Consider the following 14,651-nt stretch of genomic DNA (forward strand, 5'->3'; position numbering starts at 1 on the left):
TTCAACTGTTTAAAGGCTATAGATGACAAACAATTCATAATGTTGTCTAAGGTAAATTAACCGTAATATCCGTATCCAATGCCGCCGAGACCGTAGCCAAGACCAGCACCATAACCTCCCCATCCTCCGAGACCGTATCCTCCGTATCCTCCAAGACCGTATCCTCCCAAGCCTCCAAGTCCGTATCCTCCCAAGCCTCCAAGACCGTATCCTCCGTAACCTCCAAGACCATAGCCAACAACAGGGTGAGTGGCGATGGCGATTTTGTTGTTGTTCTGGCTGCTCACTCCGGTGATTCCTACAGCTAGAATTCAAGAGAAACATCATGATTGGGTCATTTTTTATACCAATAGATATTGAATTCAAGTTATAAAGAAAGTAGTACAGTTTGTCAAATTAAATATACATTTCTGTAAACTGTTCGTACTCACATGAGGTGATAATTTTGCTAAATTAAAATAAATTAGAATTTGCTAAAGCTGAAGAGCGACTTTGAAAAGGAATTTAAAATATAATCAACTAGTTCAATTAATTCATTTCCAAAATATGTTATGAATCAACAAGGAACTAATCTCCTTCCCTTTTCTACAAGTTATGCCTTTAAAAATATTAAAAGTATATAGATTCTTCTGAATAATACAGGGTTAGTCAAAATTATGTTAACATTAATGGATTGGTTTCTCCCATTTAATTGTTAACATAATTTTGACTAACCCTGTATATTCGATAAGATGTATTATTTGGTTGTCATTATCTTAATTTAGTTCTAGTGTGAACTAAAAGTCAATTGAATGTATACTCACCGTAGGTTGATCCAATGATCATCATCAAAGCAACGGCGAAGATGGACATCTGCAAACGAGAAGACGATATGTTCATAAAGTTCGTACACTTACTCTATAAGTAAATATAATAGGCCATGTATTTAATAAAAACGAGAAAATCTCCATTTCTTCCAAATCTTTTAAGATTTGTAATTTTCAAAATACCTTCTTAATTTATCGTTTGATAATAGTTGAAATTGTAATATGCATTTTAAGAGCGTGTTGCTAATAAGAAATTTAGTTTTTTTTCCTGGAGACAAAATATACTATGCACTCTTGCGAAATAAAACCAGAAGGTTATGAAGGTTCATTATTAATCAAATGTAATGCAGTAAGCTAAAACGGAACAGGTCGTGTGGATATTTTGTGAGGGAACAAACTTATCTAATGTAACCTAAATGATTTCTTCAAAATGTATTTTTTGGGTACAAGTTCATTCCACGTATTATAAAAATTTTCAGATCTATTATGATGGAGTGGTAAGTGAGACAGATTGATCGACAGAGAGATAATGGCCTTCTGCCTCTTTTCGGGCGTTGGTGTTGTTTAGATTAATGAAATTCATCATCGTTTTTTCATAGTGTTATTGTAAGGAAACAAATGATAGAATATACCTTGGGTATAATTTTAAATTATATGAATTTTGTCTTATGTCGGATATTCCATACTACATAAGATGTGTGTGTGTGTAATGCAGTGTAGGAAGACTTTGAACGATCACTGATTACAGATAGCCAAACTAGAATATTACATACTTCAATACATATTCACAAATAATACTTACCACGCTCTTGAAGGCCATTTTTTCTCTTTGTAGTTGAATTAGTTAGTGATGACAAAATGTATTGAGACTCCTTATATACCAATGTAGTCAGGAAGCTGACCGCTGGAAGAAATCGCAGTTTATCCTTGGCCTTTCATTCCTCTCCAGAAATCGCTTCCTGCCTTGCTGATTTCGCTATCCGGATATTGTTACATGCAAGAATACCTGCACTATTGGAGAGGGATTTGTTGGAAAATTTCATAATAATAACCGATGGCCCTACAGCCCTCGAAGGGCCTTGGCCTATCTCCCAACTGCACGTCTCCCTCCCACAATCCTACTTAGAGGTGTGGAGATCTTCAAATTTCATAACAACAGTTATACAAATCATAAATGAAGACTCTTGTAATTAAGAATATTTTACACACCATTTTTGTAATTTTATATCAGCTTAGATCCTTTATATTAATTTGAAATAGAGAAGAGAACAATCCAAATGTTGCCATTAAAATCAATCAGAGAATATCTGACTTAATACACCCTGTAACACAATTTTTGTTCCTGTGTAGTGAGTTTTATTTTCTAAAGGCTTCTGACTGGAAACCAATGCCTATTATTCTCCTCAAACTTTGTTTTTGTGACCAGGACAGTGTTATTTTCTAATTTTACCTGCTTTCGATGAGAAAATATACGAATTCATGTTTTTCGTTTACATAAAGAAAAAGACAAACACATATACATCAAAAGTGACATATATTTCCACTCTACTTGTGAACAAAATTATTGCAAAATATTTAAAAATGAGTAGTTTTCCGGGATTTACGATTATACTGTACATTACTTTCACGAATGAGCCCCCAAATATAGTATCCCATCATGTTCTCGTTATACTGGCCTTGGTAGCGACGTTCGAAGTCCAATATATCTTGATGGAAACGCTCGCCTTGCTGCTCCTAGTACGCTCCCATGTTATTCTTAAATGTATTAAGGTGAGCATCGAGGACATGAATTTTCAGGGACATCCTGCAGCCCATTTTGTCGTAGTTCTTTACCAGAGTCTCAACCACTTCCACATAGCTTTTGGATTTATGATTGCCCAAAAAGTCCTTAACCACTAAGACAAAGCTGTTCCAAGTCGCTTTTTCATTCTCACTGAGCTTCTTGGGAAATTATTTGCACGCCAAAAGCTTCTTTATCTGTGGGCTGACGAAGACACCGGCTTTGATCTTTGGATCAAACAGGTTAGGAAAGAAGTCTTGAAGGTACTTGAAGGCTGCTGACTCCTTATCTAAAGCTTTTACAAATTGTTTGATCAGGCCCAATTTAATATGGAGTGGAGGCATTAGCACCTTGTTTGGGTCTACCAGTGGCTCCCACTTGACGTTGTTTTTTCCCACAGAGAACTCGGTCCTCTGTGGCCAGTACCTCGTGTTGTAGTGCGCTTTGGTGTGTCTGCTGTCCCATAGGCAAAGATAACAAGGAAACTTGGTAAAACCGCCTTGGAGATCCATTAGAAATCCTATGATTTTGAAGTCTCCGATGACTTCCCATTCATACTCATCATATTTCAAGGTATCTAGCAATCACTTTATGCTGTTGTAATTTTCTTTGAGGTGGACTGAGTGAGCTAGTGGAAGAGACGGGTATGTATTTCCTTTATGAAGAAGCACGACTTTAAGACTTCTGGACAAACTGTCAATAAAGAGGCGCCACTCATTTGGACTGAAGTCAATTCCAATTGCTTCAAACAGACCGGTGACATTGTGGATGAAGCAGAGTCCATCTTGACTTATGAAAAAGCTGGAAAAACTTTGATGACGCTTCCTCTGATCTGTTATTTGCACACTTTCATCTAATAAATTCCACTGCTTAAGCCTGGACGTCAAGAGTTCTGCATTGGACTTGGTGAGACCAAGATCTCTTATTAAGTCGTTAAGATCGTTTTCATCTAATCGGCTCGAAAATTGTAAGTATCAAGATCAATGTCTTCCTTGCTCTCTGACTTACTACTCTCATCTGAAGAGGGCAGCTTTCTCTCCGGAGGAGTGGGCACGAGAAACTCAGGGCAATGTGGCACAGGGGCGATGGACGAAGGTATATCCGGACATATAATAGCTTGCGCATTCTTTCCAGCCCGACGTTTGGAAGGATCCACCATACAAAAGTAGCAATTACTTGAGTGGTCAGTGGGTTCCCGCCAAGTGGGATAACGAACTTCATGGCTCTCTTTTCTCCTCTGTACCATCCTGCAAAAGACAAAAATAAACAAAAAATTGAAGGCCTCTTCAAGAAAACCCTAAATATTTAATATATAATTGAAATTATTAAAATTTTACATTTTAATTTTCCGTCTTACCTTCAAGAGTTTTTTTGCAGTTCTCTCAGGTGAAATGAGGTGCACAGGTTTTGTCTTCTTCCCCTACAGACATGTCGAAATATGCTCTGTATGCTTCACACATTTTAGCAGATGCTTTCACAGATTACTTATTTCCTCTTTTCTTGATAAAATGGCCATAACAAAATTAGTCTGCCATATACTTGCAGCCTCTTGATGCTATTGTAAACGTGTATCTAATTAGGTAGCTAGGACAACAATGAACCATTCCAAACTGCACGATTTGCACTATTGTTGCTGGTAGAATGCCAAGCCCTGTCCATTTCAGTTATAGGGAAGACCAGTATATTGCTACAGCACGCAATATGACACGTTATTTATCTTCTCTATTCATAATGAGAAAAAAACGTGTACTGGAAAAGGGTAAATCTCAAAACATCATTGTCCTGGCTACAAAAACAAAGTTTATGAGGAATAATAGCTATTTTCTATACTTTTGGAACACAATGAATTAGGAAATAACAATTATTATCCAGGAACAGAAAAAAATATTTTTTGTTACATTGTGTAATTCTTTATCCGTACCACTACATGGATTGGTTGCAACATTCTTAACTAACCCTACCTTTCTTGTCCTACGGCTACATCATTATTCAATGTTTTTTCTTTACAAGCAAAAATAATTATTTTTATGTTGGAATAATATACGTTTGCCTTTCTCTCAAAACGAGACTCTTAATTTCGTATTCTGGGGAGGTTATGAATGTATCATTGAGCCCCTCCTATTGCATCAGATTATTACACGTCATCGCGGTTAGCCTAGAAAGGTATAAGTATATAAGCCGTGCCTAACCTACAAATCTTGGGGGTTCCCCCGCAAAAATATACCTACCTTTACACACACACTCATATATACATATAGGGTTCGATACCCTGTGTAGGCACAAGGTGGTTCGGATCCTACTTTAAAATGTAGGTCCATTCCCGATTAGCCTTTCTGTGAATAATGTGGACTTTAAACAACAATTCAACAACAACATATTATATATATACACATTCATGTATAATGTATGTGTGTGTGTGTGTGTGTGTGTGTGAATAATTCTTGATCTTATGTTGCCGGTCCACGTGCCGGAGTGGTTACCACATCGCGCAACGACGTCAGGGGTCCCTTCCTGGGAATGGATGTTTGTGAGTGTCCATTCATCAATTTCATCATATCATGACTCATCCCCATCTTCGCAATTAGCGAAAAGTGCCACAAGAGGGAAGTAAAATAAAGCAAATCAATCAATTGATCTCATGTTATCAAAGTCGCAAATGAGAGCCTAGAGTGTGATTCAAAAGTCCCTTAAAAAGTCCTATGAAAGGTAAGGGAGTTGGGCTGGGTACTATTCATGTATCAAATTAAATTATCTCTTAAGATTGGCCATATTATAGTGTACATAAGATTATAATACAACTTGTTGTTCTTCTATGAACTGTATGAGCAGGAACCATCAGGTAGAGAACTATTTTATTAACAATAGCAATGTCAATGATTTTGCTACATGGTGCAAGTTTGTGTAAAGTAATAATCTGGGAAAAGTTACTTGGTACATATTTTTATAACTTTATGACGTAGGTGGGTGAAATTGCAGTCAAGTTTGCTGAATCTGTGGTTTTCTGCTTGGAGTCAGTCGTAGGGGAATTTTTTATTCTTGTGTGGAATTCTCCCTCTGTATGCTGAGCACAAAGACCAGCAAATTGGAGACGTTTCAATAGCTGATGGGCAACGCTGAGAGCTCAGATACAGAGTCAAATGGACAGCAGGAACACCAGGGTGGTCGCCAGAGGCACAGAAATTATCGTGGTGGACATAATCACCAGTACAGAACCCACAGTAACAACTTCCGTCGATCACAAGAGCAGGTTAGAAGAGGAGTAGAGTTTGCATTACAACAGGAAAGAATGCATCGTGGAAGCTCAGGCTATAACCCTCGCCTTCTGGAGGATCTGCTAATGCAGTTCAATTCGGCCATTGGTACAAGATCACAACAGCCGTCGCAGACTACAGAGGAAAAGGAACAGTACAGACGAAAATGTGAAGATCACAAATCCAATCCGTTTGAAGAAACATGAAGCAAGACACGAGAAAGGTGTTGCAGAAGCAGAGATGTGTCACATTTGCGGACAGATTTACAAAACAAGAAATGGGTTTTTGTCTCACATGGCTAGACATACTGGGAAATTCAAATACCATTGCTCACACTGTAAAAAGGGATTTCCTATCAGAGGTCGACTGGTGGAGCACTTGTCTACGCACACAAAGGAGACTAGGTTCACATGCAACATCTGTGATAAAAAGTTTTATTATAGAAGCACCTACTGGGCACACAGGAGACAGCATGATGATCCATACCCATACACGTGTGACATTTGTGGACAGAAATTTCGGTATGCACACCATCGAGTAAACCACAGACGAAGACACACAGGTGATCGCCCTTACAAATGCATGTTCTGTTCTTCTAGATTCAATACAACTTCATCATTGACAATCCACATGATGAAACATACAGGGAAGTATCCTTACAACTGCAAAATTTGCAAGAAGGGGTTCAGTACTCGTGAGAAAATAACCTAAGGGACAAGTTTCTGAAAGACGTAACAGCGAGGGAGGTGATAGAAGTGGTAAACGATAGAATAAAGACAAAGGAAGCGGGGCAAGTGAGAAATACCTGTGGAAAGTAAGAGAACGGCGGGGAAAGCTATTACAGAAGACAGCGAACGTAGTGATCATGCTCAAACCAAGCCATGTTTATAGTGTAACGTAAAGTGTAAACACCCCTTATCATAAAGAAGAGGGGAGAATGGTAGTGTGAAAGGCAGCCCGAGAAATAGTGCAAGGGTGGAGTTTGTGTGAGAAGTTAAAGATTGGAATAGAAGTATATGGAGAGTGGACACCAAAGGAATCAGACACATAACTTTATTTGATGGCTAAACCATACTTATTATGTCTAATTTTCTTACTTTCTAATTTTCTTATTTTCCTACATCTGATCAACTACTAAGAGTATCTATACATTAACGTAAAGAGGTTACAATATTAATACATGGCTGTAAGGAAAGAGTAAGTGTGTGTAAAGTAAAATTTATGTAGTGCGTACAGCGTACAACTCGCACAAGGAAAATACAAATAAACAAATAATATAATCTTCATACAGGTTAGGCTGAGGGGTAACTACGTACATTGGTGTGTTCCAAGCGGACGTCTGTCATATTCGTGGCTGCCATATTGAATTCAACTCAAAATGTTTGAATGGGAAAGGGGAGATGTGATATATACGTATGACACTGTTTTCTCACACCTGGAAAATGGTACATTTGTTACAATCATGCAGTCGTTACTTTTTCCTGATTATAGATAGGTTCAAGAAACCTTCACTACTTCATTTCTCGTAAAATTATAGGCTGAATTGAATCTAGTCTGACAGCTACACGGGAAAACCGAGGTGGGAGATCTAAGGTTGGAATTTTTTCGGTTTTGTCCCAGCATAAATCGTCTCTAGGGCCCACCCAGCCTCAAATCAAATGGTAGCCCGGGAGGGGGTAGGGAAAGGCGGCCGCAGTGTGATGCTGATCACATCACCTCCAAGATGGCTGACACCGAAAATATGTAGGGTCCACATACCCTAAATGTGCTCTCATGGCACGGTGTTGTGTTATATGCACAGGGACCTTTAACTTTATCTTTACCTGTAAATATTGTATTCATTTCTGTACCGCTGAGTATCTAAGTTTATATTTTACATACGGATATATGAAACCTCTACTATCCCCGATGCTGAGGAACCCCTAAAGGCTTACTTGTCTCCACCCCCCGACTGCGGGGTTTTGCGGCTCGTAGATCCTTCACTGTATATAACGTAAAGATTAACATCATATTGACTATCATTAAATGTGATAATTCCATAACACTTTATTTTGCAGCATATTTGTCAGTTGTGTAAATTTTTTACACTTTGTTGCCAATTATTATTGTATTTGTATACTTATCTTATTTATTTATTGTATTTTGTCAACTCTTGTTGTCTTCCAAACTTTTAAAACCAGAGTGGATTATATAGTCGGCAGAGTACCGGTTTTCACCTAATTGTACCTGTGTTCGCGAGATATATCTTCGGGCGGATAATTGTTAGGTTTTGCAGTTTAATTAAAATGCATTGGTCTGATGAAAAAAAGTCGTTCTAATTTTTATGAAATGATGATTAGAAAATTCGCTTCTTTTTTCGTGTTCGTATGTTTTGTAACTAACCTGAGAGTTTAAGGTTTTATATTTGTAAGACGTTAAGATTTTTAAAATGTTTGTTACTTCAAATAATGTTCAAGTTGTCACAGATAATTATAGTTAGATTGATACAGTTGTGTTTGGAATTTGTGTAGATGTTTATAAATACGTCATATTCTGTTCGTGTTGACGTCACTTTCTCATCTCAGCAGAGGAAGTGAACACACCTGAATGTTTCTCACCTGACGACAGACTGAGTTTGGAAAACAGGTGAAGGTGAAGAATCAACAAGAACGTGGTAACAGTTAATAGAATGCCGGAATAATGTAATTGGTAACTATTTTAGTTTCATTCTGGCTATACTCGAAATAATAATTAAGTACAGAAACTTTCGTGTATTTATGTTTGTCTTGTCCAACGTTAATTCTATATGCAAGTGTCTTTAGTGATTGTGATGTGATTTAATATGATATAGAATTGTTCCTCGTCAGGCAGAAACGTAAGCAAATCTCTGTCTTGCTTGTAAGTACACATACGATAGGAAATATAAGTGCATATAAAACTACGTTTAACTTTGAATACTGTGTTGTGTTTCTTTTCGGCCCAACAAGCCTTGATGATTTGCAAAGATTCTCATGTTCCCGACTAAAGGAGTAGCGGACTAACTTTGTGATGACTGGTGTCCAACCGGGGGACTTTGCATAGTTATTTTGGCACACCAACGTGGGGCTTGAGAGCACAGTTATTTTGGTACAATCGTGGGGGCTTGAGTGCAAAGTTATTTTCGCAATTAAAACGTGATACCCGATTTAGTGCATACTGAAAGTGTTCGTCCATAGAATTCACGAAGGTGATATTGAAAGTCCTTTGAATTCACGAAGGTAAAAGTGTGATAGTGAAGTGAAGGTATTAACTGGTAAGAGCCATAGACGGTGTTGTAGAATGGAGAAAGACGCGACAGGAATGAATCTGCGAAGCAGAGGAAGAACGACAATGGATGCAGAAACCAAGTTTGGATGCTGTGACGATCTCACCAATGACAGGGAATTCTTCCAGTGTTGCCAATGTTTGCTGAGGTTTCATAGTAGTTGTGATGGGCAGGAAGTAACGTTGGCATCAAATAAAGAGATGCGATGCACATCATGCTTGTCAGCACCAGAAACAGAACCAGAACCGAGCGTTCCTACCAAACCCTCATCAGATCACTGGCTACTTGATTGGTTGATGAAAGATAAAGCAGAGCGAAACCAGAAAGAAAAGGAGGATGAAGATCGTAGACAGAAGGATGAGGAGCGTAGACAGAAGGAAAGGATAGAGGAGGAGAAACAGCGTAAGAAAGAGATGGCTCAGATAGAGAAAGTTAGAAAGAAGGAGATGATGGAGTTTAAGCTCATAGTTGAGTCTATAGAAGAAAAGAGAAGGAAAGAGAAAGAAGAGGAAGAAGAAAAGAGAAGGAAAGAGAAAGAGGAGGAAGAAGAAAAGAGAAGGAAAGAGAAAGAGGATGAAGAAGAAAAGAGAAGGAAAGAGAAAGAAGAGGAAGAGGAAAGGAGAAGGAAAGAGAAAGAGGATCAAGAAGAAAAGAGAAGGAAAGAGAAAGAAGAGGAAGAGGAAAGGAGAAAGAAGGAAAAAGAAGAGGAAGAAGAAAAGAGAAGGAAAGAGAAAGAGGAGGAAGACGAAAGGAGAAAGAAGGAAAAAGAAGAGGAAGAAGAAAAGAGAAGGAAAGAGAAAGAGGAGGAAGAGAGAAAGAGAAAAGAAGACTTAGATATTTTCCGTTCATTGATTGAAAACCAGGAAGAAAGGAGGATACAGGAAGATATAAAGCTAAGGTCAGAGTTACAGGCTCTATTCTCTCAACATAAAATTGAACAGGTAGAGAGCATCAGAGGAGAGATAGAAAAGCTTAGTATTATAGTCACTGAAAAGGTGGATGAAAGGGTAAAGGAAATTGTGGAAGAGCAGCTAGAGTTCTTAACAGTTCGGCAAGGACGGATAGAGAAGGAACAGGATCAATTGAAGAAGAATATAGAAACCTGCCTTGAAATTGTCCAGTCTGGAAGAGAAACTGAATGTGACCCTCCAGAGAGAGTTCAAGAATTAAAGAGTTCTGTAGAGTCATTTAATGTAGCACTAAAAACTTTTGGTGAACGAACAGAACTCATAGAAAATATAGTGCAAGAACAGAAAGTTGAAATAAAGGAAGCTGGAGAAAAGGTTAGTTTTCTCCATGAGAAGGCTAAAAAGATGGAAGTATCTCTTCGCCAAGAAATTCAGGAACAGACAGGTACAATTATAAGTAGGGTCAGTGAACTGCAGGAAAAGATCCATAACTTACAGATTCGACCAGAAACCTCTTCCGATATACTACCTGATCCAATCCGAAGACTGAACCCAGAAGCTACTGCCTATGAGCCTGCTGTTGTACTTCCAAACCCATTCTTCCACGGTAATAAAACAACTTCTGATAGATGCAAGAGGCCTAGAGAAAAGGATAGTAATGACGAGTTTTCTCCTCGACGAAGAACAGAGTTTAAGATGCCCAGAATGGCTGATATCGCGAACATTCCTAAGTTTAAAGGCGATATCGAAGCTCAATCTGCCGAAAGATATCTGCGTGAATTAAATGTCAGTCTCGACTTAATGCAAGTGCCTGAGCACTATAGATTGGAATTATTACCTCGGGTTTTCACCGGCAAGGCTGAGCATTGGTTAGCTGGTAATATGGACAACTTTGTGAATTATGCTGATTTCTTATGATATGCGATAGAAGCTGTTTTCTGCCCTCGAACTTCCACATACCGCAGAGTGAGCACTCTATTTTGATATTTGTTGCCAATTATTATTATATTTGTATACTTTTCTTATTTATTTATTGTATTTTGTCAACTCTTGTTGTCTTCCAAACTTTTAAAACCAGAGTGGATTATATAGTCGGCAGAGTACCGGTTTTCACCTAATTGTACCTGTGTTCGCGAAATATATCTTCGGGCGGATAATTGTTAGGTTTTGCAGTTTAATTAAAATGCATTGGTCTGATGAAAAAAAGTCGTTCTAATTTTTATGAAATGATGATTAGAAAATTCGCTTCTTTTTTCGTGTTCGTATGTTTTGATTACATAATTTCAAACACAGAATTATTGCTACAAATTCGTACCTGATATATGACCTATATGACATATTACATGGTTTATGTGTTTCTCGTATATGAGCTGTCAAATACTTCAATTTTATTTAACACTCTGCATACATCTAGGTTATTATACAGAGTGTCCGAAAAGTCACGCAACCCGGTGTTTACGACCGTATAACGGAATAGCGAAACGGAATTAGAAGAAACGCTTTCCGCCAAGAGAATGCCCTGTATATTGGGAAAATTTAGAGAGACAAACATATGTAAGAACATGGATGTTTTAATAACAAATAAGCAAAGTGTTGCCAAAGGCGGAAAAAAAATATTTACAAATCGTGTGTATTGATGCACAGAACTCACTGAGGTAAATTATTGCAACATTTCACAATACCAACGAACAATTTGGATGGCCATCTAATGAATTTGACAGAAAAAGAACTTTGACGAAGTTTCAAAAACATTGCAGAAGGGAATAAATGGGCTGTTCCAAAAATCGATGTTTTCACAATATTACGCAGGACACTGGCAAGACTGTTGGTGTCACGTGTCACTAACAGACGTGTTTCACCTCTGGCTATCACACTAAGGCACTTTTAACGACAAAGGAGAAAGTTGGTTATTCTCGAACATATGCAATAAATTACATACACCTTGCAACCCTGAAATGTGGGTACAGAAGAACGTGTATCAATTATTATGTTTTCTGTGCCTTAGGTGGTTGCTGTTTGCCGCGAACGGCATTCCAGATTGTGTCTACTTATGCTGACGTCGTATGTGTGTTTTTAAAATGCCATATTCTACACAGGAAAGAGTGTTTATTGTTGAAGAATATATCCGAACATCGTCATATTCTTGCGCAAGAGAAGCATTTAGGGATACTCACATTTCAGGGTTGCAGGGTGTATGTAATTTATTGCATATGTTCGAGAATAACCAACTTTCTCCTTTGTCGTTAAAAGTGCCTTAGTGTGATAGCCAGAGGTGAAACACGTCTGTTAGTGACACGTGACACCAACAGTCTTGCCAGTGTCCTGCGTAATATTGTGAAAACATCGATTTTTGGAACAGCGCATTTATTCCCTTCTGCAATGTTTTTGAAACTTCGTCAAAGTTCTTTTTCTGTCAAATTCATTAGATGGCCATCCAAATTGTTCGTTGGTATTGTGAAATGTTGCAATAATTTACCTCAGTGAGTTCTGTGCATCAATACACACGATTTGCAAATATTTTTTTTCCGCCTTTGGCAACACTTTGCTTATTTGTTATTAAAACATGCATGTTCTTACATATGTTTGTCTCTCTAAATTTTCTCAATATACAGGGCATTCTCTTGGCGGAAAGCGTTTTTTCTAATTCCGTTTCGCTATTAAGTTATACGGTCGTAAACACCGGGTTCCGTGACTTTTCGGACACTCTGTATTTTGCTCTCAGAATACAAATTGAAATTCCTTATAACATTTCTAAACACTCTAAACAGAGATTACTGCCAAATCCAATCCAACTGATGTACAAATGAAGCAATATCATATTAATTTCATTATTGTTTCTCATTGTTCAAACACATATTCATTTATTCCTCCATAATATTTCCTATTATATTATTTCAGTGTATTTTAATTTTAAAATAGTACCTTGCTTTCGTTCCGTAGTTAGTATGAAGTATCATTGAAGTTGAAAATACTAGATGGGAGGATGCTTCTGTCGTTTAATATAGTGCTATTATCCAACTGGGGGGATGCTTTGCGAAAGTGTTGCTAGCCGGGGGACACCATCCAAGCATTCCCCCTCAATTCGAGCACTGATTATAAATGATCAAATTGTACAAATAAGAAAATACATTATAGAAACTTAACAGCAGCTATACAGTAAATTTAATTATTTATTTTATTTATAATAACTACAAAGTAATCATTCTTCGACTGCCAGAATGTACGCTCCCAATCGTGGGTGGTCTCGACTGGAATTCATCCCACGATCCATCCGCATAAATCGGTCTGATTTCGAGAAGAAACACTGGGTAGAAAAGTGTAAATGCAACCTAAGCGTGGTGCTGATTCCATCGGCTCAAGTAGCATATTACAGATTTCACGATACAATGTATGGGAAATAACTTTTATGTATTAAAGATGTACGTAATTATGCAGAATAACAGCCTCGTTAGCCTATCATAGTTATTGGTCCTTTCACATCAAAGTTTCCGGGTTTGAGTCCTTACCCAGGCATCGGTGTTTCTTTGTGAATGTCCCTTCATCTATTACACCAAATCATCAATTAGAATTCTCAATTTAGAATTATTATTATTCATCCTTTTCGTGATAGAAAATTGCCTTGAAAACGTAAATTCTAAAGTTAACGTTTATCTTCATCAGCGACATTAGCCAAGCTAACAGAAAATGATTTATCTAGTCAATATCGACATACAAATTTGCCAATAAGTTAACAACAGTAAGCTCAAGTTTTCCAGAGGAAATTTTAACAGCCTCTACAATTTCGTAAGAAAGTCTTGCAATATCACTACGTTGAAGAACCTTATGCAGACTCAAGTGTTCTAAACATAGCGTGATAGTTTTCATAATTTGAGAAAAAAATATTTTGGTGAAAATTTTAAAAATTGCAATTTCACCTATCAGAAACTAAATATTGACAATGGACAATGCTTTAGAGTCATTGACTAACCACTAGAAGATCCTAGTGGATGAATTATAGTGAACTTTGAGGTTCGTATAATTCATCTAAAATATGTGAAATACACGTTCCTGAACTTCAAATTACAAAACATCGTAACTTTTTTGCTGCTGTCACTTTCATGGTCAATGTTAAGCTTACAAGAAAGATGACACAGCGGAACACCATTCTTATAAGTTGGAACATCAGAATATCTCTGGCTAATCAGAATCGTGACGTATGAGTTGAATATCAGCAATTTCTGAAAGAGTATTCTCTCAAGAACCAAGACAGGCATCGCTGAGGAAGTTGTGCATCATTATACGTAAAACGAATGAATTTGAAACGTACATGCATTTCATATCGTAGTAGAAATTTCTATTGTGACTAGCTTCATGGAAGATCAGGAACAAAAGTTTTATTATGGAATTCAGAGTTAAATTTTGCGCATTCGATTTCACCGAATTTTTACCCTATATTCCTTATGTAATGTGGAAACGCATACGGACAGAAGATTATTCATCTCTAAACATCCGTCAAAATTGATTTAAATTCTAATGTCCTTCAACTTTCCCTTCAAATAGTTTCGTCATTTTTTCTCTTCCTTCCTAATTTAGTTGGTACCTTTATAAAGAGCTTTCATATTTTTCTGTATTCAGTTTAGTGTT

General features: G+C 37.4%; 1 protein-coding gene across 1 annotated transcript; it reads right to left on the reverse strand.

Annotated features, from left to right (window-relative positions):
• LOC145988859 (uncharacterized) lies at nucleotides 1-1,626 on the reverse strand. The gene is made up of 3 exons (XM_083124109.1): nucleotides 1,609-1,626; nucleotides 804-852; nucleotides 1-304 (listed from the first exon to the last, which is right to left on the reverse strand). Exons 1-3 carry the CDS (start codon nucleotides 1,624-1,626, stop codon nucleotides 57-59), a joined length of 315 nt encoding a protein of 104 aa, XP_082980235.1. The 3' UTR covers nucleotides 1-56.
• Nucleotides 1,627-14,651: the final 13,025 nt, after the last annotated feature.

The sequence above is a fragment of the Lepisma saccharinum genome, chromosome 1 (genome assembly GCF_977018435.1).
Source record: "Lepisma saccharinum chromosome 1, izLepSacc3.1, whole genome shotgun sequence".
Taxonomy (NCBI): domain Eukaryota; kingdom Metazoa; phylum Arthropoda; class Insecta; order Zygentoma; family Lepismatidae; genus Lepisma; species Lepisma saccharinum.

Coding starts and splice junctions, on each gene's coding strand:
- LOC145988859 (XM_083124109.1), bottom strand. Junction 305..803: donor GATCATTGGATCAACCTACG/GTGAGTATACAT, acceptor CTTGAATTCTAG/CTGTAGGAATCACCGGAGTG.